Source organism: Phalaenopsis equestris, unplaced genomic scaffold (assembly GCF_001263595.1).
Source record: "Phalaenopsis equestris unplaced genomic scaffold, ASM126359v1 Scaffold000256, whole genome shotgun sequence".
Classification (NCBI taxonomy): Eukaryota; Viridiplantae; Streptophyta; class Magnoliopsida; order Asparagales; family Orchidaceae; genus Phalaenopsis; species Phalaenopsis equestris.
Window position 1 is genome coordinate 430,514 of NW_018164698.1, and position 24,807 is coordinate 455,320.

The 24,807-nt window shown below is 33.4% G+C and overlaps 1 protein-coding gene across 3 annotated transcripts in view; it reads left to right on the top strand.

Annotated features, from left to right (window-relative positions):
• Positions 1-11,947: 11,947 nt before the first annotated feature.
• LOC110024467 (ABC transporter I family member 6, chloroplastic) overlaps positions 11,948-24,807 on the top strand; it is a 24,186-nt gene continuing 11,326 nt past the window's right edge. For 2 of the 3 annotated variants that reach the window (XM_020724447.1, XM_020724446.1), the window contains exons 1-5: positions 11,952-12,407; positions 12,508-12,558; positions 17,445-17,666; positions 18,054-18,176; positions 20,738-20,914. In XM_020724447.1, coding sequence (XP_020580106.1) covers positions 12,090-12,407; positions 12,508-12,558; positions 17,445-17,666; positions 18,054-18,176; positions 20,738-20,914 — 891 coding nt within the window. In that variant the 5' untranslated portion in view covers positions 11,952-12,089. Of the gene's footprint in view, positions 12,408-12,507; positions 12,559-17,444; positions 17,667-18,053; positions 18,177-20,737; positions 20,915-24,807 lie in introns of all 3 variants that reach the window. The other variant, XM_020724448.1, reaches the window with a different exon arrangement.

Below are 24,807 nucleotides of genomic sequence, written 5' to 3' on the forward strand. Positions count from 1 at the left end.
ATATATATAAATATATAAATATATGCATATATATCTATTTATGTTCTGATTTGAAACGAAAGATGTTTGGCATGTTTAATTAAGATATGGTTATTTTTGAAAATGCTCAAAACACTTATTTTGAATATTTTCATGAACATTAACTTATTTTTAGAAATAAAAAATAAAAATATGTAAAAATACATAAAATAAGTATTTTTTTTTAAATTAAAAGAAAAAAATTAAAAAATATAAAAAAAATTGATCCCTAATAAGCCTAATTATATGCTTTTTGGCTACAATGTGAACTTGTCAACCCACACATGAAATCCCATTAAGGCATTTACTTCTTCTTCTCTGTAAACTTACAGGAAAAGCATTTGGTATTTAAATTTGAGTATATAATATATCTCCAAAATGATTGGATAATAATATATGGCATGCATGTGGAGTTTTTTTTTTCTTATTTTTGAATGGGTAGCAGAGGACTTTAATAAATGATTGATTAGAGGACTTGACAATATGATAAATCACATACAAGTAGCTCCTTAAGAGTATGAGAGAATTTGGTAAATTTCATCTATTGTGGAAGCATTGGTTCGATATGAGAACTCAATTCAATGTCGCATTAACAGAGAATGTCTACATGGGCTGCTTAATATAGAAATATAGTTGAACAGAATACCACATGAACAGTAAATACGACATATACAAAATCTGTTATATGGATAATAGCCCCCGTCATAATGAGAGTCCGTTGTTTGGATTGTTAATTTGCTTGGGAGCTGGCATAATCTGAGATAAGATAGACATTTTGTTAGAATATCTGCTATTTGATATGTTGCAGCAATATGGTTTATTGTAATTGTGTGATTGAAGATGTGATCTTTGTTGAAATGGAAATCGATTTTGATATGCTTTGCTCTAGCGTGAAATATGGGATTTGAAGCTACGACTAGAGCTGACGTGCTGTCATAATAAATATGGGGTTGTCATGAGAGTTGAACCCCGAATTCATGAAGCAACCGTCGAAGCTAGATAGTATATGTAACTGCAGTGGCGAGAGTTCTGTATTCAGCTTTGGTAGACGATCTAGCGATTGTATGTTGCTTTGGTACATGCAATGAAATAACAATGTTTTCTAAAAAAGTACAAAAGAGTGATTGGTAACCCATGGGTTGATGCACCGTATCTCCTGCCCAAATCGAATCAGAATAAGTATGTAAGTGTAGAAGTCCTTTAGTGATTGGTAACCCACGGGTTGATGCTCCTTTGAGATAGCACAGAATGCGCTTGAGTAGTTGAAAGTGGTTTTGAGTATGGCCATGCATATATTGACAGACAAGATTGACGACAAAAGCGATATCGGGGCATGTTATTGTGAAATATTGTAATGCTCCGGCAAGTTGCCTGTATAATGTTGGATTTGGAAAATGTTTGGTTGATTGATCTTGAGGCTGAATTTCAGTGGAGATGGGAGTTTGGATGGGGTTACGATTTTCCATTCCAGCTTTGTGTAAGATTTTCAGAAGATGCTGTTCCTGATTTAGTAAAAGACCAACTTTGGTGTGATGAACTTGTTTTCCATAAGAAGTTGATATGTTGCTCAACTGAGAAAAAATTTGTTGTGGAGACCGGTAATTAAATATTTGATAAATGAGTCATCATTGCCTCTTTCTTTTGCCCTCTTGTGAGTGTATGAAGAGTTATGGATTGACTGTTTGTTTTAGGTGATCGAAAAAGGTAGAAAACCATAGTCGAGGTGTTTGCTTTAGTCCATATATTGATTTGTGCAGCAAACATACATAATGTGGATGTTGAGTAACTTGAAAACCGAGAGGTTATTTCATACAAATTATAACGAATACATAATGTGGATGTTGAGTGTCTTGAAAACCAGGGGCTTATTTCATACAAACTATAACATCTAATGTTTCATATAGGAAAGCATTAGAAATGTCAAATTGAGAGATACTCCATTGGTGTTGATGTGCAATAGTTGGAAAAAACAGAATAGCTGGGATTTTGTTCATGTGGCTAAACGTTTCTTTTTAGTCTATGCCATGTGTTTGATTATAACCTTTGCTACGAGTCGAGCTTTGTAGTGTGCCACTCATCCATCTGGTTTTAGCTTAATGACATGGATCCATTTACAAACCAAGACTATTTGTGTTGGTGATGGAGGAATGAGCTCCCATGTTCCTTAGTGCTGAAGAGCAGAAAAATACTTAGACATAGCAGCCCGCCAATGCGAGATTTTAACTGCTCGAGTGCAATTTGTAGCTGTGAAATGAGATTCTGAATAATGACTTAAGTTCATAATCTTTTTGGGTTTCAAAGTGTCTAATTGTAGTCTAGTTTTCAAATGATGTCTAGTATATGGTAATTGAGTATGAGAGTGGGGTAAGGAATTTGTTGGCGATTGCAAATGGAAGGAAAGTGGCTCTAGGAGGTGATCCGGAGAACTAGTTGATAGTTATGTGTGTTGCAGAGGTGAAACAGAAGGTTGACATCAACTAAAAGGTTAATTGATTATTGTTTTATTAATGTAAAGTAAAATAAGTTGCATTGATTTTAATTGTTTGTATAAAATAAAAATTGCAAAATAAAATTCAAGTATGTGCATGTAAATATGAAAGTTTAGGTGTGAGATACATAAATTCATCAGAATTGCGAGCAACATATGTAATTTTTCCTAATTTTAAACGCATTCGTTTACTAATTTATATATTTATTATCTGTGGAAAAATTTTATGCATTATCTTGTTCGTTTAAAAAACAAGGTAATCATCCTAGTTAATAGTAATTTCCTCAAAATCTGCACACTCATGGTAAAATTTTACTAGTGTGTTTTCATCCATATCACCAAATTCCCATATATTTACATATCTAACACTGTTAGTCCTACATTGTCTTTCGAAAATACATACCTCGAGAGTTGGAGCCAGGAGAAGAAGATGGAGAGATAGAGAGCAGAGTAGTTAGAGAATTCTGGGTAGAGAAGTCGGGGAAAAGTCCCTTTATTCATTTTTGGCTCCTTATATATAGGGATCTATTTGTACATTTATAAGAAGGAAGGAACGATTATGGAAAACACCCTTAGTGCAATTCATGCATTAATTTAATATTAGATTTGAAGTACAATTTATGTATAATACAGCTGCTATTAGTTGGTTGAAGTGTTTGAGTTCGATGGACTGAGGTGACCGTTTGTGTGACGATTGCTCCTGCCGAGGTCGAGCCGGTTGGTCTACTGGTTGCAATTGAACTTCCTATTAGGTTGCTGGGATTGTAAGTGTGGTCCGCCGATTGGATCCACCGACATTGCATGCCAGCTAACTTGATTGAGCGGTCAGTCGTCAGATGGTTGGTTTAGATCATGCTCCTTTAGCCCGATGCTTCGATTGTCCGACAATCATCCTTGGTTGTTTGATCACAATGAGATTCATGCTGGCAGTTTTGGGCAGTACAAACACCTATTTTTTATGTTCATACCATCCAAATATTTCTTATAGCATAAAAATAAAAAACTTATCATTTTAACTTTCAAAAAGAGAAATACACATTAGATAAATTGTTATGTAGTTAGATATTGAAGTTTAAATATTAGACATGCAAATACGATGGAATTGAGAGGTATATTGTAAATATACCAGTTTTATTTTGTAGTTTTCTCCTTTACTATACTATAAATTATTTAAATCGTGAGAAAATATACAACATTATCAATAATTTACTTTGATATTAATTTTATTTAAGAAATTGATATTTACCTAATTCTTTTTTGAAAAAAACAAAAAATATGATTGTGTCTATTTTATTATAAAGAATTCATAATAAAAGACGTAAGTAACGTCGCGATTCGACTCACCTGTCATAGGGTATTGAAGCGTCATTTTATCCAAGGGAAATAACGCGCCAAAAATTTGAAAACAAAATCAGAAAAGCTATACAACTTTAGGGTTTATGTATAAAAGTTTTTTTTTTTTTGCGAAACATAAAGGAAATACTGTTATCGTTGTTGAAACTCATAAATAAACCTTGAGGATGGAGAACAACCAAAGTTGAAACTTAAACAACCCTGAGGTCACATCCGCTTCTCTTTCTAGTGATGAAATTATGAACTTGAATTCATTGGTAAGTTTGAAATAAAATTTCTTTTACATTTTTAATCCACAAGCTTTATTTTCTTATTAATTGGAGTTGTTTGATGAATGTAATATTTAATATTTCATATTCCAAGAAGTTTATCTTGATAGTATGCTCACAAATGAGTTTTTATTTTTTTTTTCTCGTTGCTAGAATTGATTGATTTATTATTACTTGTACAATCATGTTGTATTGGTTGCACTGGTTAATCTCAGTACAATCGATACAACACTAGTGCACCGAAAAGAATGATGCAATGTTGTATTTGTTGTAAAAAATCATAACATAAAACAAAAATTATATATAAAAAGGATGATTTTGTAATTTTTGTTTGTGGCTAGGATTTGTTGATTTATCAGTATTTGTACAACTATATTACATTGATTGTACTAATTTATCTCAGCACAACCTATACAACACGATTGTCCTGAAGTAAATGATACAATGTTGTATCTCTTGTAACATGCGGAACATAAACAAAAAAAAAATGTATATAGAAAATATGAATTTGTAATTTTTGCTTTTCCTTAAGACTAGGATTGGCTAATTTATCAATACTTGTGTAACGATGTTGTATCAGTTGTATTGATTTTTCTCAGTACAACCAATATAACATAGTTGTATCAAAGAGAATGATGCAAATTTTTTCGCGGCTTACTCAATGTTATTATTATGGAAAACAAAGATAAACAAACAATAATTAATGTTCGTGAAGAGGCATCGACAACAATTCCTTTCTCTGTTATGCCCCAATGTTTCACGACATCTATTGCAACTCTTCTCTTTGTTGTGCCTCAATGTTTAACAGAGCTATCTTTGCAAGAACTTTAATATTTATTCCAAGGTTTTGCTATCATGTGATAATGGTATATCCATATTAACAGGAATTGAGATCATCTTCAAGCACAAATAATCCATCCATTGACTGCACCAAGATGACGATGAATATAATTAGGCAAAGGAACTTTTAGTTGTAACGAAGCATAACAACCTAGATACAATAACGTAAAGAATCCTATGATTTTGTAATAAGAAAATTTTAAATGTTGTAATAAAGAATGAGAATATGATTGTCTGTATGAATTTGATTGTATATAGAACCGAATCATAAGTATGAGAGTATTTCTTGTATCTGTTGTTCTTTGAATAAGCATCCGTTTTTTGAAGTATTTTTTTCATTGGTACAATCAATACAAAACTGTTGTATAGAACCGGTTGATTAATTTTAGGATACCTACAATGTAACTCGGTACAACCAATATAACATGGTTGTACCGAGTTACCTGCCTGCCTTTATAAAATTTATGTACCTTCTTGTAAACCAAATGTAAATAGTAATACTAACATAAATAGCGAGATTAATAATAGGAGAACAGTAAATTTGCTCAATACAATTGTGATTTCAGTTACCGGTTGTACCGAGCTACCTAACCGCATTTGTAAAAGTTGGTAGCTTCGTTATAACCCATACAACATAGTTGTACCGAAGAGAACACACGTAAATTTAGTCTTGCATGCATAAGTATAATTAGGAAAATTATCTCAGTGCAACCATATTATTTCGGTTGTACTGAGTTATCTCTTTAATGAATTTTAATCATTTATTTACCCTCCTGTAAATCAATGGTAAATAGTAATACTAATAGAACCGTGGGATTAAGAATTGGAGACGAGATAATTTGCTTTGTACAACCGCGTTGTATCAGCTGTACTGAGCAAACTAACTGCCCTTATACAATTTGGTAGCTTCGATGCAATCGATACAACACTGTTGTACCGAAGTGGTCATATCTTAATTTTTTCTTGTATGCATAATATCATTAGAAAATTTTTTTTTAGTACAACCATGTTGTATCGATTGTACTTAGTTGCACAGTTAATGAATTTACATCATTTATTTACATTACTATAAACTAAAGGTAAATAGTAATAATAACATCAATTGTGGAATTAATAAATTGTGACTAGCAAATTTGCTCAGTACAACTGTATTGTATCGGTTGTGCTGAGCTACCTAACCGCCTTTATAAAATTTGATAGTTTCGATACAACAGAGACAACACGGTTATATCAAAAAGATCGCACATAAATTTAGTCTTGCGTGCACAAGTATCTGAATGAATTTTATTTCAATACAATCGTATTGTATCATTTGTAGTGAGTTACCTAACATGTGGAGACTAGCAAATTACCTTCATAGCCTGATAATTCAAAACAAAATATTGGCTAAAAGAATTATATATCTTGTGCTCATTGAGGGAGTCCTGTAACATTTACAAAATAAAAGAATGATATTACACAAATCTAAATTTTATTACATTTACACAATAAATTAGCAAATCGATAGAACATAAATATAAGGGTGTTACATCTAAAGCTATATGATTGTACTACGGTATTTCCTGTAAGCAAAAGTGACCCTGGATATAGGCATTTTTTTGGCCCAATCATTCTGGTTCCCTAATTTGAGTATGGTATGGAAACAATGACTTCTATATATTTACAAATGTACATCCCGCAATAAAATCTATTATTCTGGTGTGGGATGTTCTCAACAACTTCCACAGACCATTCTGTGACGGGGGAGTCAATGGCCTCACCAACATCTTGATTCAGAAGTATGATCTGTTAAGTTTAACAAGATTAGAAAATTTATATTTGTGCAATATGAGATGTCTTCGTAAATCGTAATTTGAAATTTCCGCTTGGGAAGTGATTGCTAGGTGCATTGAATTAGACAATGAATCATAAAATAATCATTATTTCGACCAATTTGTTCACCAATAATGTCCAATGTTGTTTATCCATGATAGGAAAAAAACATATTTATATTCTGCCACTGCAATCTTATTTACATGTTAGAAAAATACTTTATTTTCTTTCTCATGGTTTTCTAATTTACTATAAAACTGTATATAAATAAGATCCAAATAAATTATACTTTTTTATTAAAATAAACAAATATGTACAGTTAAGATGTAATTTGATATTTATTAAATACATACTGTAAATGTAAACAACTTGTTCGTACATGCCAGGCAGAATTTTACTATTCTCGGTTGGTATTAGTACAAAAGCATCCACATGAGCGCCGCTTAAATATTGATTTTTGAGCACATCATCTATATACTTCCTGCTCAAATGGATAATGTCTCTTAAGAAAATGTTATCATCTACACATTTCAGGTAAGATATTACTAGTTATCTTTCAAAATAAAAAAAAGTAAAAGATATAACTTAAAATATGAGCAAAACATATTATCAATACAAATCGACATAACATCGATGACTTTTATCACTGAAGTTAACCCAGTGTGGTGGAATTAGATCTTTGTTAGGGAATTGAACTTGTAATTGAGCAAGTCTTCTCCGATTAAGATTTTGGATTGTTAATACTTTTCAACAATAAAAAAAACATCAATTTATACTACATAAAACGTCAACATCTAATTCTCATAAACCATGCCTTATCAGGATCTTCATCAACATGGATCAATATTTTTTTTCTAAGCTTTCTATTCAGAAGTCTGTTGCACTGCTTCTCTTCAACCACTAATACAAAATTTATTTAGAGTGAAGTTCAGTAAAGTTCATAAATATTTCATATTTTACAGTGAAGTACTTATTACCTCATTCTTTCCTTCCTTGAAGTTGGGTTCTGTCATAATATTTAAGCAACTAATAGAAAAAATGAACATTATTGGAGGATTTTAAGCAAAGCATTAATGTACATAGATCACACCTTATTAATATTTTACACATCAGCTACAACCTCTCTCTCTCTCTCTCTCTTAATTTTCTTAATCTTTTTCTTTTATGTACTGTAGACTTTGTGAATGGAGTCCTCACCAACAATGGCTTCATTTCTTATTTATGTTTTACAGCGCTTGCAATGGTTTTTTGTTCCCCTTACTTTATTTCAACCTCCTCCTCCACTTGAGGTTAAGTTCTTATTCTTCTCCTCCAATTGATGTCCAGTTAGCTCCGGTGAGGGAATAATTTCTTACTTATTCTTCTCCCCCAATTGATGTTGAGTTGGCTCATGTGGGTGAATGATTTATCCCTTATTCTTATCCTCCAATTGATGTTGAGTTGGCTTAGGAGGGGGAATGATTGTTCCCTTATTCTCTTCCTTGTGATCAGGAAGTGGTGTTTTTGCTTCCTTATTATTTTCCTCTTCCCCAATCTTAGTTTGAGAGTGAGGAGTGGTTATACCTATATATGTTGAACTCATTTATTTTATTTAAAATGATAGGAGGTGTGTTTATTGTTGTATTTACATCTTGGGGACAATGAGTCATGTTATACTCTCCATTTATTTGGTATTCAATAGACCTTATTCGTGCGTCCCTGACATTTATTCTTGTGCTCTCACTGCTCAGGTCAATCTCAATCTACCCGAGCTTATTGTTTATTGAGGCTTCAAAAGCTATAAGCCTTTGCTCAATAGACATAACCAATTTATAATTTTCAATGTTTGAAGAATATGTACACACTTATGAGTGGCTTCAACTGTGGCTACTAGTATATATTACAAAATGGAATTGTTGATCTCTTGAGGACGGAGAATATGTTGCTGCTGACGAGTAATGTACATTGAAAATGTCAGATAACAATGCCAACTCTTTAATGGCTATATTCCTAAAAAAAGATCATAAACCACAAAAAAATTGGATAAATTTCTTTAGTATATATTCTTTTTTTTAATAAAAATGAAAATAACACACTTTATTATATTAGTTTTTACCTGATCATCTAACAACTCTGAAATAAAAGAACTGTAGATTTTATTTCTCACTACCAATGACTTCGACCATCGCATTATATGCGGTCTTGCCTGTGGCATTACAGGGAAAATAATATTGGCATACTCAAAAAATCGTACCTGCAATACAATGAAATATAATGCATTAGCATGTAAGCAATAAAGATCACGCCAATAAACATGATTTAATGAAAAAATCATATCATCAAAAGAGTAACATATAACCACTTATATAGCCAAAAGGCTTATGGAGTCTTGACTTTTCAATTAGGCTGTCAAATTGGTCTACAAAAAACCTCCATGTGGACTCTGGGCATTTATACTTTGCAAATTCATTTACATTTCTAGAAAAAAAAATAATTTTTAGATACCTTATAGTTATTGTATGCAAAAAAAAGGTTTGAAAGGGAAAAATTAATAAAAAGTTTAATAAAATTTGAACTATTTTTATCAAGATTAGGATTTTTAATTTTATTTTTAAAATCTATAAATGTGAACTTGGATAAAGGCTCTCTCATCTAAGTAACTTCAGTTCCTCTGTTGGGTAAACCAATCGTAAGTGCCTCTTCATCTACATTGAACTTCAGCTCATGACCACCAATAAGTAAGGCTTGTCTCTCAACATTCTAACACTAAAGAATATGCACAATAAGTGGTACGCCTTATTGGATGAGTGGAATCTTCAAACAGTGATGAATATATAGATTTCTCAATATAATAACAATGTCCTCGGGGATGTCAAGTGAAAATTCATCATATACTGCTTGAAATGTTAATGACCAGCACCTGAACGCAATTCTTCTGTTGCCCATTCAATTGAAAATTTTCAAATATGCAGTTGAGATAAAAAAAAAAAAACTAATAAGAATGCAATGTAAAGCGACGTAATTATTACGTGTTTACTTCAGTACAACTGTATTGTATCGGCTGTGTTGATTTACCTCAGTATAACTAATACAACTTTACTGTACATGAGAGATAATCAGACAATCGTAAGTATGAGGAAAATAAAAACTTAAAAATTCATTCTATCTATATACCCATTTTTTTATTTTTATTTAGATATTAAGCAAAACTCAACAATGTTACAATGTTTCAATGCAACCAAGTTGTATCGGTTGTATTGAGTTCTCTTAGTATAACTAATACAACATGGTTGTATAAGAGAAATAATTAGAAAATCGTAGGAAAAAATAAAAATAAAAATTCATTCTATATATATATCATTTTTTTATTTAAGAATTCATTCTATCTATATAATTTTTTTTATGTAGATTTTAAACAAAACTCAACATTGCCGTCTTAATTCAGTACAATCATGCTGTATAAGTTGTACTGAGTTCCATCAGTACAACAAATACAACACGATTGTACAAGAGAAATGATCAGACACTCGTAGGGAAAACAAAAATTTAAAATTTATTCCATCTATATACCATTTTTTTATTTAAAAATTCTTTATATCTATATATCATTTTTTTTATTCTGATTTAAAAAAAACTCAATATTGTTGCCATACTTTAGTACTACGATGTTCAACAACCAATACAACAAGATTGTACTAGAGAAATAATCAGACAATCGTAGGAAAAATAAAAAATAAAATTTATTCTATCTATATAACATTTTTTATTTAAAAATTCATTCTACATGTAAACAAGTTTTTTATTTTTATTTTTATTCAGATTTTAAATAAAAATCAACATTTTTGTCTTATTTTAGTACAATTGTGCTATATCGGTTGTGCTTAATTACCTCATTACAACCTCAACTGTATTGAGTTACCGCATTACAATCGATACAACTTGATTGTATAAGGAAAATAATCAGACAATTGTAGGTGCGAAAAAAAAGCAAACATTAAAAATTCATTTTATCTATATACTAGTTTTGTATTTTATTGATATTTTAAACAAAACTAAACATTGTTGTCTTATTACTTCATTACAATCGTATTGTATCCGTTGATTGTACTCAGATAAATCAGTACAACCAATACAATATTGTTTGTATTTTATGAGCATGCACAAAAAAAAAAAAAACATTTAAAAAATCTTCGGTTACAAAAAAAAAGTTTAAAAAACAACCATTGTCTCATATTTGCAAGCATATTATCACATTTACTTACCAGAAAAACAACTATTGTATCACACGCAGTTATCGTATGTTGTATTTTGATTCCTACGAGATTTCCAATCTCTTCTTTGTTGTTAAGCTGGGAGACAAACAAACATGTGGAGCCATAAAATGAGGAAATTTCGACAAACAAAAAATAAAGAAACTAAATAGGAAAAAAAAATACAAATGTCGAAGCATAACTTTATTACATTAGATGAATCTTGGAGCTTAGAAAATATCGAAGGACAAATCATAGAACAATCGTAGAGAGCTTGACACCGATCTCTATATATGAAACATCAAATAAACCCCAAACGCCTAAAGTCTCAATATATGTATTTATTATATTTGATTTATTCTGGGCAGTTTGGGTCGGGGTTGGACCGTGCAGTACGTGTTTTATTTTCTCTCATTTTTAAAATTAAAATATATTTTTAAATAAAATAATGAAAAAGTGTGCATTTGCAACTTGGTTTGATAAAATAATTTATCTTTCTTGATCTCTGGGAATTCCAGTGCCGAGGCTGTTTTCCACGGAAAAATTTTTTTTGTCTTGACTCTTAACGGAGCTCTACGTGTGAATTCTAGTAATATGCCGCCACGTATGCTATATTGTGGAGGTTAATGTAGGGTAATTTAAGTGAAATTGCAGAGATTATTAGGGGGTTCTTGTGGGGGATTATTGAAGTGGAAACCACAAAAGATTATTAGGAGTTTATTGAGATATTAACTTCAATAATACTGTAATATCCACTCAATAAACTCTAAATAACTCTCTAATAACCTACAAAATTTCACTCAATTAACTCATATAATAACTCCCACAATAACCCTTGAATAACCCTAATAATCCCTGCAATTTCAGTTCAACTGACCGCCCAATTTAACAAAATCAATAGGGGGCAATTGCACTGGAGTAACCTCTAATTTTAGCCGCTCAAATAACCTCTACTTTAATATTTTTAAGGTACGCCCTTTGTCGGGACAGAAAATTTTTGGTCTTCCACCTCCGTTCTTCAAACTCCAGCGTAGTACTCGCCAACTATCATAGAGCTCTGATACGCTCTCGACTGCCACCATGACTGCTCGTCTTTGCTTCTCTTCTCTCACTCCTTTGCCCAACCTACCTTCTGTTTCCTCGAGTTCTTCTTCCACGAAAGTCTTCCCCATTTCAAAGTCGTTAGAAATCCAACCGCGATTTCGATTTCGCAGCGCCGATCGGCGAAGTCACCGGACTTACGCAACTCTTACGGTGGATTCCCAAATCTCTGGAGAAAAAACTATGGAGACTGCTCCGCCTGGGATTCTTCTCGAGGTTAAAAACCTCACGGCCATTGTTGCTGAATCCAAGCAAGAAATCCTCCGCGGTGTCAATCTCACTATCAATGAAGGCGAGGTTGATCTGTGCTTTGGATAAGGATTTTTGTGTTTCTTGTCTCGGTTCAATTTCGTTTTGTTTTCCTGTTCTTATTTATACTTGTCTTTTGTGAGGCTAGGTTCATGCCATTATGGGGAAGAATGGATCAGGAAAGAGCACGTTTTCTAAGGTGAGATTTTTTTGGATGCTTCTCTATGCACCAATGGTTGAAGTTGGGAATTTTAGTTTCTAGAAGTGGCGTGATTTTTCATATTACGTTGCCGAGCCGAATTGGTTTTGGTAATTTGGGCAGCAACGGATTATAGACTGTTTGAATTGGAACAATCTCCATTGAACTAAGATGCTGGAGGGAATAGTTTAATTTTGGCCGCATTTTGCCTCATATTGTTGTTTGATATTTAATCAGATTGAAAATAACAACCCAGTTATTAGTTTATTTTTTCGCTTGCCCCATTTTGTTATAAAGATCCAGTTAATGTAGAAAAATATCTAACAATTGGTACGCAATTGGAAAACATTGCCTTTTTGTACACAACCCTGAACAAAAAGAGAGTAAAACAATTAGGAAAGAAATGGAAATGAGATAAAACCAATTTAAAGTCAAGCTAGTTTGACATTCAAATGGAAAAAAGTGTAAAGATAGCGCTTTTATGGTTATGAGTTCTTTGAGCATAATTGATTTGCTTTTTGTTTTAAATTCAAGCTTCCCCTTCCTGACAAGGCAAAATTGTTTCAAAATTAAGTTTATGGAATAAACAAATGGATTGGAAAGATAGGAGAATAAAAATGTGTGGAATCGAGCATGCTCGTTGTGTTTTGGAAAGAGATTAAGAAGTGAGATTCATACTAATAGGGGAAGGTCAGATCCATTTTCATTTGAGTTTGGGTTAAGATCAGTGGCTTGGTACGCAAAGCATGTGCATTTCTCACATTAAATGTTGGAGAATACACACTTGTGAGATAGTTTAGGAATGATTTATGTAATTGTTCGTTTGGATAGAAATGCATAAAATATTTGATTTTGTATTAAGCTAGCATATTATACATTAAAAAAAACAAAAAAAAAATAAAAGAAAAGGTTAGCATATTGTACATGTATAGGCAAATTCCCCTAGATCGAGCTAAACCTAGAAGATCTCGCCTAAAAGCATCACTCAAATCCTAGATTACCCAGAACATTTTGAAGTTACTCGACAAGGGTTAGGGGGCAAGAGGACTTCTATTTAAGTAGTTCAATCATACCAACTAGTTCTACTCGTTTATACGACCAATCAATTCGACCAGTTATTCTGGTGGGCTATATTAACCAATTGATGCAACGACCAATGCATTTTATCAGTCTTATCAATTGGCCACACACACCTCTATTTTATTTTTTTTAATTTTGAACAATGTATCTATTACTTTTTGTGCAGGGACTAAGTCTGTAAAAGCCACTTCATACTTAATAAAATTCTTGGAATTTTTCTTACCGTTCTTTTATCAATTGCATATATTTTGTATCATTCTTCATAGCTCTTTCATAGGTGGTGCGAGTCCACGAAAAGTTTAGGATCCAACATTCATAAATGTATGGTGAGTATGGAGTATGCTATAGATTAGACAAATAGCTTTCCAATGAGAAGGACCAAACATGAAACAACATAAAAAATTAATTTAACATGGAGTACACTAAGGAGTTTGTTGTGCAATAAATAAATGAAATGAATGAGCCTATGATGCAAATGTTTCAAGAAATGCTAGAGCATATGTCAAGGATGACACCACACGTCTAGATGCATTTTGATTATTCAGAATTAGTAGTATGCCGAGGAAGAGTACTAGTGTGAGATCAAGGACAACTGTACAATCTAATCTGGCAAAGGGGGATGAGATGTACTATCTTGATGGTGAAATTTTTTTTCTTTTTTATTATAAGAGGTAGAGGGTAAGAGAAGTTGCCAAGAGGGCGCAACATTCTTATATTTTTTCAGGGAGGTCGAATAAGCTGAGGCATCAGAGAAGTTTAAAATTTCATCTCTAGAATCTTATTAGGTAGATTTGATCCTGTCGATCATGTAGTTTCGTTCGAGTCGGCAGTGTGTCTACTAAGGATTTATGATGCGTTGAAATGTCATCTATTTTCTATGTTTCTTAAAGAATCAACCCTTATTGGTTTAATAACTTACCTCTTAGGATTATTACTTATTCACTAACTTCTAGCTTATTTTGCCAGCTCTCAAATACTGCAGAACAATTCAAAAGTGTTATTGTGAATTTGAACAATTCAAAAGAAGGTATTGCAAGTGAGATATCTAGAGCCTATTGGTGCTTATGCTGCACTTCTTAGGGCCTAAGGGAAAGTCCATTTTGTTATGCCATCGAGTTGCAGTGCACGAAGCCACTGGCCGAATTATTGGAACTGACTAATAATCATATCTCAGCCGAGGAATGGAAATCACTCCCTAGTGTCGCATGAGTTAAACAAAAGGAGCAAGTTCAACCTAAATTTTTTTTTTCATTGATTCAATAAGGAGAAAGGAGGTTGCCCTATCGAACGGGGGTTGGGAGGAATTTCTAGAAGAGCCAAGATCATACTTCCGAAGGGCGAACTCATTTCGAAGACTACAGGGCATGTTGAAGAAAGGGTTGAACTTTACTGTCTCAAGCCTGTGGAAACAAGATGTCAAAATGTCACTTTGGCTTAGTGGTGGAGGGCTTTGCCTTTCAACCAAGAGGTCTTGGGTTCAAGGCATTGCATATGCCGTGTGCGTGTGTTTTTGTGTGTACATGAAAAAGGAAAAAAAAGACTTTGAAAGCAAATGCTAGGGGTGGTTATTCGTCTCTACAATTATTAAATTCTTTCACAAATAAATGCCAAAATTCATCCACGATTTTCAACTTGACCATCCATCCTTTAGGACTTTTAGTTATATTTCCTTGTTTAAGAATGTTAATTTGAGATAACACATTGTTATATTTGCAACCTACTCAACATATATGTCTCTTTCCTTCCAAGAAATAATAAAACATCATATCTTTTTCAATTAATGCACTATGATGTTTGGGATAGATCAAGAGTTTTTATCTCTACGGGGCATGCTAGTTTTTCACATTCATTGATGATTGTATTTGGTTTGGTTTTTCTCATAAAACAAAAGTTGAGGTATTTTATATATTTTTAGCCTTTCATAATATGATAAAAACATAAATGAAAATGAAAAGACTAAGGATAGACAATGGGAGGTAATATTTCGATCAAAATCTATAGCCGTTCCTTGATTAATAAATATTAAGCCATGAATCATTATTCATTGATATGCCGCAACAAAACACATTAGCTGCAAGAAAGAATTGACACCTTGAAACTATTGTCTCTCCTTATCAAAGAAAACAGCTCCAAATATTTTTTTGAGGGAAAACATTCTTGTCACCATTCCTTTCATCTATCAACTATCCTCTAAAATATTAGGGTTTAAGAGTTCTTGAGGTATTTATTTGGTATCACTTTCTAGATTTCTTGTTTATCATCCTTCTTCTTAGGGGAGATACTGAGGACTTTCAAAGAGAACAACGATGGGGTATTGAACCTCGTGTCTTATCCATGGTCACAAAACTACTCGTGGAAGCACTTGCCATCACTATTTAGTCCTTAGTTTGCATCTGTCCAACCTGTCTCTATAAACGTATTACCTCATAAGCTTTAATAGTCACCATTGAAACCATGTGGCAAGCCCATTTGTTTGAGTTTATGCTCGGGAAGGAAATTACACGAGGGAAAGCTCCATCTAGGTAAACATTCCTGCATTTGTTATGTATAATAGTCAGTTAGAATTAACCATTGCATTTGAAAAAAAGTAGTCGATAGTTCAATTTTCCTTGAGAGAATATCCTCCTTCTACTTAGTCTTTTTTACTTAATCTCAATAACCTTTCCTAAAACACTATTTGAGGCTTTAAGTAGCAACGAGTGCAAACAGGCTATAAAAGTTGAAATGGATGTACCAAGAAGAACAAAACTTAGGAGATGTCAAGTTATCAGAAGAAAAGTGACTGGTGAAATATAAATAGTTTTCTTTATAAAGTATAATATAGCTAATACTCTTGAAAGGCTTAAAATGAGCTAAGTTGCGATAGGTTACACCCAAAGTTTTGTTGTCTACTGCCAAGATCTTCTGCCTAGTAGCCATAAATAAACACCATGAGAGTTTTGATGTCTTTGGTGCTAATCTTTAGTGGACAACGAAACAATTTAACATTAAGACTGTATTCTTGTATAGAGATCTCGAGGAAGAAATTTATAAGAATGTTCTTCCTGGATTCAGTGCCACTAGGGAAAGTTTGGTATGCAAATTAAGGAAGACATTGAAGAATCAACCTGGGCCTGATTCAATAATTTTGCAAGATTAATGTTAGAAAAGGACTGCAGACAAGGTCAAGGTTATACTCAGTTTATGAAGTACTTCATTTCAAGTGTAGTTATAGTACTTTTTGCTTACGTTGATTACATCATTGTCTCCTAAAATGATCATAAAGAGATGGAGGTACTCAAAGCGAAGTTAGCTAAGGAATTTAAAATGAAAATCTTGGGAAACTGAAATACTTCATAAGAATTGAAATTGCTTACTCAAAGGAAGGAATTTTCATTTCATATAAAAAATATATGATTGACTTAGTGAGGGAGACATGAAAAACATGCTGTAGACTAGTAGATACATCAACTGATCTGAATCATAAACTCAGAGTCAGCTGATTCTGAAAGAACTTGATGCTTTTGTTAAAAAAAAGTCACTGTGGTAACCTCGAGCATGATACATTTTGTTCATATTTAAGAGTAGCTTTAGCTTGCTTCCCAGGAGGGACACCATTTCTATTTTAATTCTATTTTAAGGGCATGAAAACTTTTGTTTTTCATGATGGTAATATGCCAAATTCAATTGCATCCTTTTTTGTTGCTTTCTCAATTTTACTTTATGTTATTTGGATGCTTTAATATTTTCCATTCTAAGAGCAATGCCGATTCGATCCTCTTGGCAGAATCTTAATTTATTTATTTTATCTGGCCTTGCTTTTACAGGTTCTTGTTGGCCATCCAGATTATGAAGTAACTGGAGGCACTGTTTCATTCAAAGGCGAGGATTTACTAAAAATGGAGCCTGAAACTAGATCTCATGCAGGGCTTTTCATGAGTTTTCAGACTCCTGTGGAGATACCAGGTGTGAGCAACATGGACTTCTTGCTTATGGCATGTAATGCTCGTAGAGAGAAGCGTGGGGAACCTGCACTTTCTCCCATTGAGGTACCCATATTTTTTTAAATTTTAATTCTTAATCCATACTGTGTTTCCATTGTCATCTAATATGGAAATCATAATTCTTTGTTAGCTTGTTTCTCAAAAACATAAAATTCTTGGCAGCTTTATTTGGGATAATATTACAAACATCCAAGCTTTTACTAGATTTGGCAGAAAACAATCCTTTCTATCCTTATACCAATGTTGTTGATGATTGTTATTTTTGGACATTGAACTTCTTTATTAGTCTGTTTTATATGTTCTTTATTCACTATAAACACAATTGTGCTTTTGTGGTTTGAATTCTCATTCCTATTATAATTTGAAGAGTAACTTTTTCCAGTTTTATGTTATCGATTGACTCATTGATATTTCTATCTTCATTCTATACAGTTTTTTGGTTTTTTGTCCCCCAAACTTGCTGCTGTGAACATGAATCCAAAGTTTCTAGACCGGAATGTCAATGAAGGTTTTAGTGGTGGTGAAAAAAAACGTAATGAAATCTTGCAGCTTGCGGTATGAATTTTTAGAAATTTGCTCTTGTTCACAGATTCAATTCCTATTTATCTTAACGTGCATAATATATATTATAGAATACATGCTACAGCTCAGTTAAAATCACCTTTTGCTTAAAAGAAAAAAAAAAGATCTTTGTTTCAGCTCAGTGCACATTATTTTAGATAATACATTTTGTCCTGTTTTTGCCATACGTTGGTACTGCAGAAAAATATTGCAATTTGGATCAATCAAAGCTTAAAAAACATTTTTGTGCGTTGTCATTAGTCTTGTCTCAAAACTGATGTAAATATGTAATGTGTAACAGCTTTCAATGTTTATTAAAGTTATTATTGAATACCATCTGGCTCAGTTTAGGCTTATCAGAGAAGGAATACAGAAATTTTGCAAGGGTAGTAACGTTAATCACCATATAAACTCATTTCCTATGAATTATACATATAATGTCCTGTAGTTTATCTAATGAAACTATGAAGTTGTAAATTGTTTTAAGGCGACGGATTTCAGTTTACAGTGGCTATATGTGGTACGATGGTATTTTCCAGATTTGGAAACTAGCATCACTATGGGTACTTGGGATAAAAAAGGGCATTTTGTATTGCTCCATTGACTGAAACTATAGAAAAATTGTAGGGACTCGGTGCTACTCGTCTTTAGGCTGGTTGAGAGCTTTAGCACTATCGAAAAGGTGTTGGAATCACGGATTGAGACGTCGCCCAGAAATTAAAATGAGCTATTACCAACATCAAATGTGTAATAAAATAAAATAAAATAAAAACTTGAGAATGACATTTGGATTCAGCTCATGTATTAGCTTCTGTTTGTGAATTTTTTTTTTGCATCTAGACTATTGATTAGAACCTCAACCCTAAGATTACTTGCAAACTAAACTCCACCCTCACAATTTAGAAGAACTCATTCTTTTCTTTCTTTTATTTTGCTTTGCTGCTTACGTCCATGCTGTCTAGTGGTATCCTTCTCTTTATTCATTTGTACAAACTAGGGTATTTTTTTTCTTAGCTTGATTACTTTTTATTATTTTCTCCCAGGAATTCTCATATGAATTCTTTATCTATTCTCTTTTCATCATAGCGAAAATGACCTTGGATTTGAGTATTCCAATGGATTTTCTTTGGTGTAGGAGCTGTTTAATATTTTCTTAGGAACCTTAGGGTTGAATATGCTGTAGTTTAGGAGTTGTGCTGGAGAGGCTAGGAAACCAAACAAGAAAACTTCTCCTTTTGTCAAGAAATTGATTGTGCATTTAGAAAATGAGGGTTTGCAAAATGGTGGATCTCCTGACCTTGTTAAGTCTTGGAAATGTTATAAGGTTGTTTTCAGTTGAGTTTTGGTGTTTGTGGGTATTTTTCCAAAGAGTTTAGAGTGGTGAATTAGAGTAAAGTCAGAACTAGGTCATACAAGACCTAGTTTAGTAGGTTGGGGCGTTGATGGAGTTTTCCTCCTTTTTAATTTCATGGAGTTTTCTTTCTTTTTTATTTCATAGAAAATGGCTAGATTATTTCATGGAATGGTACAAGAGATGTAAAGGAGGTGGAGTAGTATTTTTATTTGAAAAGTATAGAAGAAAACGATTGCATAAATAAACCCTCATGAAAGAGAAGACCTTTCAGCCACCAAGTCAAAAGGAGGGAAGAAGTTGATGTCAATCTTCTAAATTTTCATTCCCAATCTACATTAAAAGTTCAGTTGAATATTCAAATTCCCAAAATGTAGGTAGTTTTATGCTCGTAGGTGGTGGTTGGTGCATTTGTGGAGGAGAGAGTGGCCAACCTCTTGTTTTTGACTTTTTGGGGCAGTGCTGATGTTGCGCTTTGTGTTGAATTGCATTCATTTGGCTCTCTCTTTAGCCGTTCCCCAATATTGGAGTTGACTCATGTTGGTTTCACGTTGCTCTCTCCAAATTATGAGACAAATAAGATCTAGACTTGGTCAATTTTTACTGGTGACTAATCTTTATTTATCTCCGCTTTAGTTCTTGCACCTTACGACATATTGATGACTTCAACATATGAAAGTGACTCCCCACTTAATTTGACACCCATTTACTTGAACAATAATGTATAGAATGCCTTAGGTTCATCATATAAAATTCAAACTATACGAAATATTTTATCCTGACTTTAATAAATACACATACATTCAAAAGTCTATTATTATTAATTATTTGCCAGAGTTTGTGATGGATCTTTGATGCATAATACTTGGACATATACATAGCGTTAGACATACTTGCATCTAAGGTTATGGGCTTTTAAATCATATTTTTTTAGGCTTCAAGTATCATTATTACATAGAATCATGCAGGCAATTACTTAAATATATCTTTACACCGCCTACTATTTTATTCAATCATCAAACATTTTTTTATAGATAAATATATTTTAGTAGGCTAAGTTTATTTAAATATCAAAATTTAAATGCTCTAATGTGCTCCATGCAATGCATTTCTTCTAACATATTTAAATGTTTTTTTTTGCATTATACTTCGAGTTTTACTTTTTAATTTTTGTGCTATGTATGACATCCATATATAATTTCAGGTTCTAGAGGCTGAGTTGGCTATTCTAGATGAAATTGATTCTGGTTTAGATGTTGATGCACTTCAAGATGTAGCAAAGGCAATCAATGGATTGTTAACACCCCATAACTCTATTTTGATGATAACCCATTATCAGCGCTTGTTGGATTACATCAAGCCCAATTATGTTCATATAATGGTAAGAGCTACACAAGTCTTAAAATAATGATTTTCACATGATTTTGAAGGGAATGTCTGTGATTGCCATCTTTTGTTTTGCTTGGAACTTATTTTTACTTCCTATAATATAACATTTTACCGATTTTTTGAGGTTATCATGATATTGATTTCAATGCCAAATGAAACACCGATGCATAATTAAATCAATCACTACCACGTGTTTTGTCTATTGTCTTCAATAATAAGATGTGAGGACTATTAAAATCATGGATCGAGCCTAGAGATTAGATGGGAAGAGAAAGAAGATTAAGTCTCAGTGATTTGCCTTGTTCGGATCGGCCATGAATGCCTCAATTGAACCCTTTTGGAGAAAAGCAATTTAACTCGAGTTATAAAGAAGATTTAGAGAGAGAATGCATATTTTTAATGATAATTTATAAGCGAGTCCGAGAGACAATATTTTTATGAAAATATAAGATTTTTTTTTCTCATGTCCTCATGCATGATTGCTAACTACTTGTTTATAATTTATTCATATGATGGTAACCAATAACCGTGAATGGGGGTTTCTCTTGCAAAAGAACACACTAGTATAATAGAATTTTTCTGCAGCACCAATAAAGAGCATTCAGGTACTTAATTCGGCTGTTCGACTGCCCTTGCACGAGGTAGCGATAATGCTGAGGATGAATTGGCAAGATTAAGCTAAATTTTTTATTTTGATTGGATGATTTAGAAATAGAAAGTGAGGGGTGGAGAGATTTTGAAGAGTGATAGAGATAGAGAGTAGTGGGATGAGGTGGCGGCTAGAGGATATGCTGTGCTAAGATTCGTCTGAAGGACGACTTGCGATTGGGGTACAAGTTTACAAGCAAAAGATCGAGGGGTGCTGCGTGTTTGGATAAGATTGCCTACATCAGGTAGTTGTAGGTGGGGGAGGCTACAGTGAGGAAGGAATGATGGGTGGCGATGTCTTCAATGGGCGAGAAACGGAGAAAGGGGTGTTCGATTTGCTTGCATTCAAGCAGGTGTGGGTGCGAATTATGTTGGAACAAATAGAGAGGCTGCAAATGGGGTAGAGTTTTCGGTCAGGAAAGTTGGGTTCACCTGCCTTGATATGGGAGAGAGTTGGGATCGATGAGGGGAAAATGAAATGCGAAGAGGGGATAAGTGTGTGAGGCCTGTAAAGGAGAGCTGACTGAGGTGTTCAGAGAAGGGAGCTTGGGTGGGGGGTGTTGTGCAAGGATGGAGAGAGAGCTGGAGCTGGAGCTGGACCTGTGCAAGAGGAGCAGCTCATGGAGGGCTTGTTGGCTGGCTAGTCGAGCATATGGAGAAAAGAAAGAGGCCGCTAAGGGTTAGAGCGGTTTGTGTGAGGAGGGAGCAGCGTCAACTGTGGCTTGAGACGAGTTTTGGGAAGTATGAATGTTCTAAAATGAAGAGGGAGGCCAAGATGAAATGGGTAGCGAGAGAGAGAGAAATGGAAGTGAGTTTTTTCCTTTTATTTTTCCTCGTGGATGGAATGAGGTAATGTGAAGCTGGATAGGTTGATTAGGCTTGATTTTTTTTTTTAATTATACTAGATGCGAGAAGTGCTCGAGTGTATAAAATATTAGTTGGAAATAAAATAAAGAATCACAAAGTACCAGTTTGTGCGCTCACCCTATTTAAAAAAAAAGGCCGATGGGAAAAAGACGCAACATTTTCTGCAGTACTAAATGTACGAAGGCAGTGCTGGGCGTAGGAAGGCAAAGAATTGGCGGGATCTGGTGTTGGGAATATATATATATATATATATATATATTAAATTTAATTCTTAATATATTTTGCCTTATAGATAAAGGATTCATGTAGCCAACCCCACTTAATTGATAAAGGCTTGCTGTTTAATGTCTTCTCTTGTAGAAGTTCATCATTCATTATGCCTCAAATTGCGCATCGTCCACTTGTACTTGGGGATTTGGACAATATGGGCGTTCTTTCTTTGTAATTTTGATGTTTTGGACGCACTGGCATGGTTCATTTCTCGATCGAACAATATTTGAGCAACCTTGATTGCGATTTAAATAATTTGGCTCAATTCTCCAACAATGCATTCAAGCTGTCATTTCCATTTTTTAAACGGGCATTTTGTAGAAGGTCTCTTATTATGTCATTGTTTGAGGCGGTAACACTTCCTCTTCGATGGATTTTGTTGCATTTAGTTGTATGCCTAGGATTGCAACAAGTTTCTTAGGGCAGTAAAAGCCCAACCTCCTGCAAGAAATGTAATTGCCATAGATATGTTGAAATACTAGAGAATATTCTAAATTACATTAGAATATTCTTCCATGCTTGGAGTTTCTCTTGAAGCTTCTCTACTTCAATGTTATCTGGAATATGATGGAACCTTCTAGAGTCTCGTTGGTTGATCTTCTTCTTTTTGATTTTCTCTAGAATCCTCTCTCATATTTGAAGGGATATCACTAACTCCACTTAGATGGCGCGGTGTGACAAGTAGCTTTGGAATTAAGACAGTGTCAACTTCTTGGAAAGACGACTGATTCATGCTCTTATGGGGTGTGGTTGACATGAATGACTCGAAAGAATTCAAAAATATCATGGATCATGGGTGTGAGAGTATCCTCCATATTTTATATTATTTTGGAGACGGAATATTCATTGGTCGCTCATCATGCAAGGCCCTTTGCTTATCATTTGGATGCTATGTGACATGGTGCTCTATCTTTGACATTTTCATCATCACCACACCTAAGAGGATGTTAGACTCGATATTATTCGTGGAAAGATACCAAGTCTTTATTAGATATAGAAATCGTACCCGATGAGTTGAAAGGAATAGAGCAATGATTCAGTTTCAATAGTTCCCCTTGATTGGAGTAAATTATAGAATACTCTATCAAAACCCTTCATATTAGAAAGGGCTAATCAAACCTAATTACATATATGCTTATTGGAGAAAAACATAGACCTAGAGGTGAATCTATGGGACATTATGAGAGAGATTAGTGAGAAAGTTTCTAAGTATAAGATTGCGTGATAGAAGGCATTACAAAATTGTTTACATGTTTTTGTCATATAAGAAATATATTACTTTGAGTTAGTATAGCTAGATATGTTGTGTTTGAGTTTGAGTTGTACTTGATTGCTAGATAGGAATGATGAGTACTTAGGATTAGTGATCTGCTTATTTGGGAGAGTACTCTTGAGAAGCTCTTTAGCGAGAAAGCTAGTAATTCATTGAGTACTTAGGATTAGTGATCTGCTTATTTGGGAGTGTAGCTTTGGTGAATGATGATTCTTTGAACATTTGGGCAATTTAACAGTTTAATACTAAGGGCTTACTGTGTTGATTTGGCAAGATCGGGTCTTGCGCAATTTGAGGCTTTAAGCCACTTAAGAGCATGTCGGCTGTTTTATTGTTCAACTTCACTTTCGTAGTTTGGAAACGGTGATGATTTTGTGATTTTGAAAATAATTTAAATATAAATATAACCTTTTTAAAGAAGTAACGTTTTTAAATTTTAAAATAAGTGAGACCAAACGAGTCTCACATTTTAAATAGCTTAGATGATTTAACACAATACTACAAGCAATACACTTATCCCGAAGAATAAATATATTACTTTGTAATAGGGATTTAATCGTCTAGACTAAACAATTTGTGACATCCGTTTGGTCTGCGAAATATTTTTATAAAAAGGCCAACAAGTTCCCCTATCTAACATAAAAATTAGATAGGGTTTATTTTATCTGGGTTCCTGGTTCCCTATAGAGGCAAGCCCCTATAGTTAATTACATCTTAAATGATCGAAATCACTTAAGATAACTCTCGATTAAGATCAGGTGGTTTTGTTTTCAAGATTTCAAAGTTTAGGTTTTCACAATTGGACATGGGAAAATCAAATGGGAATG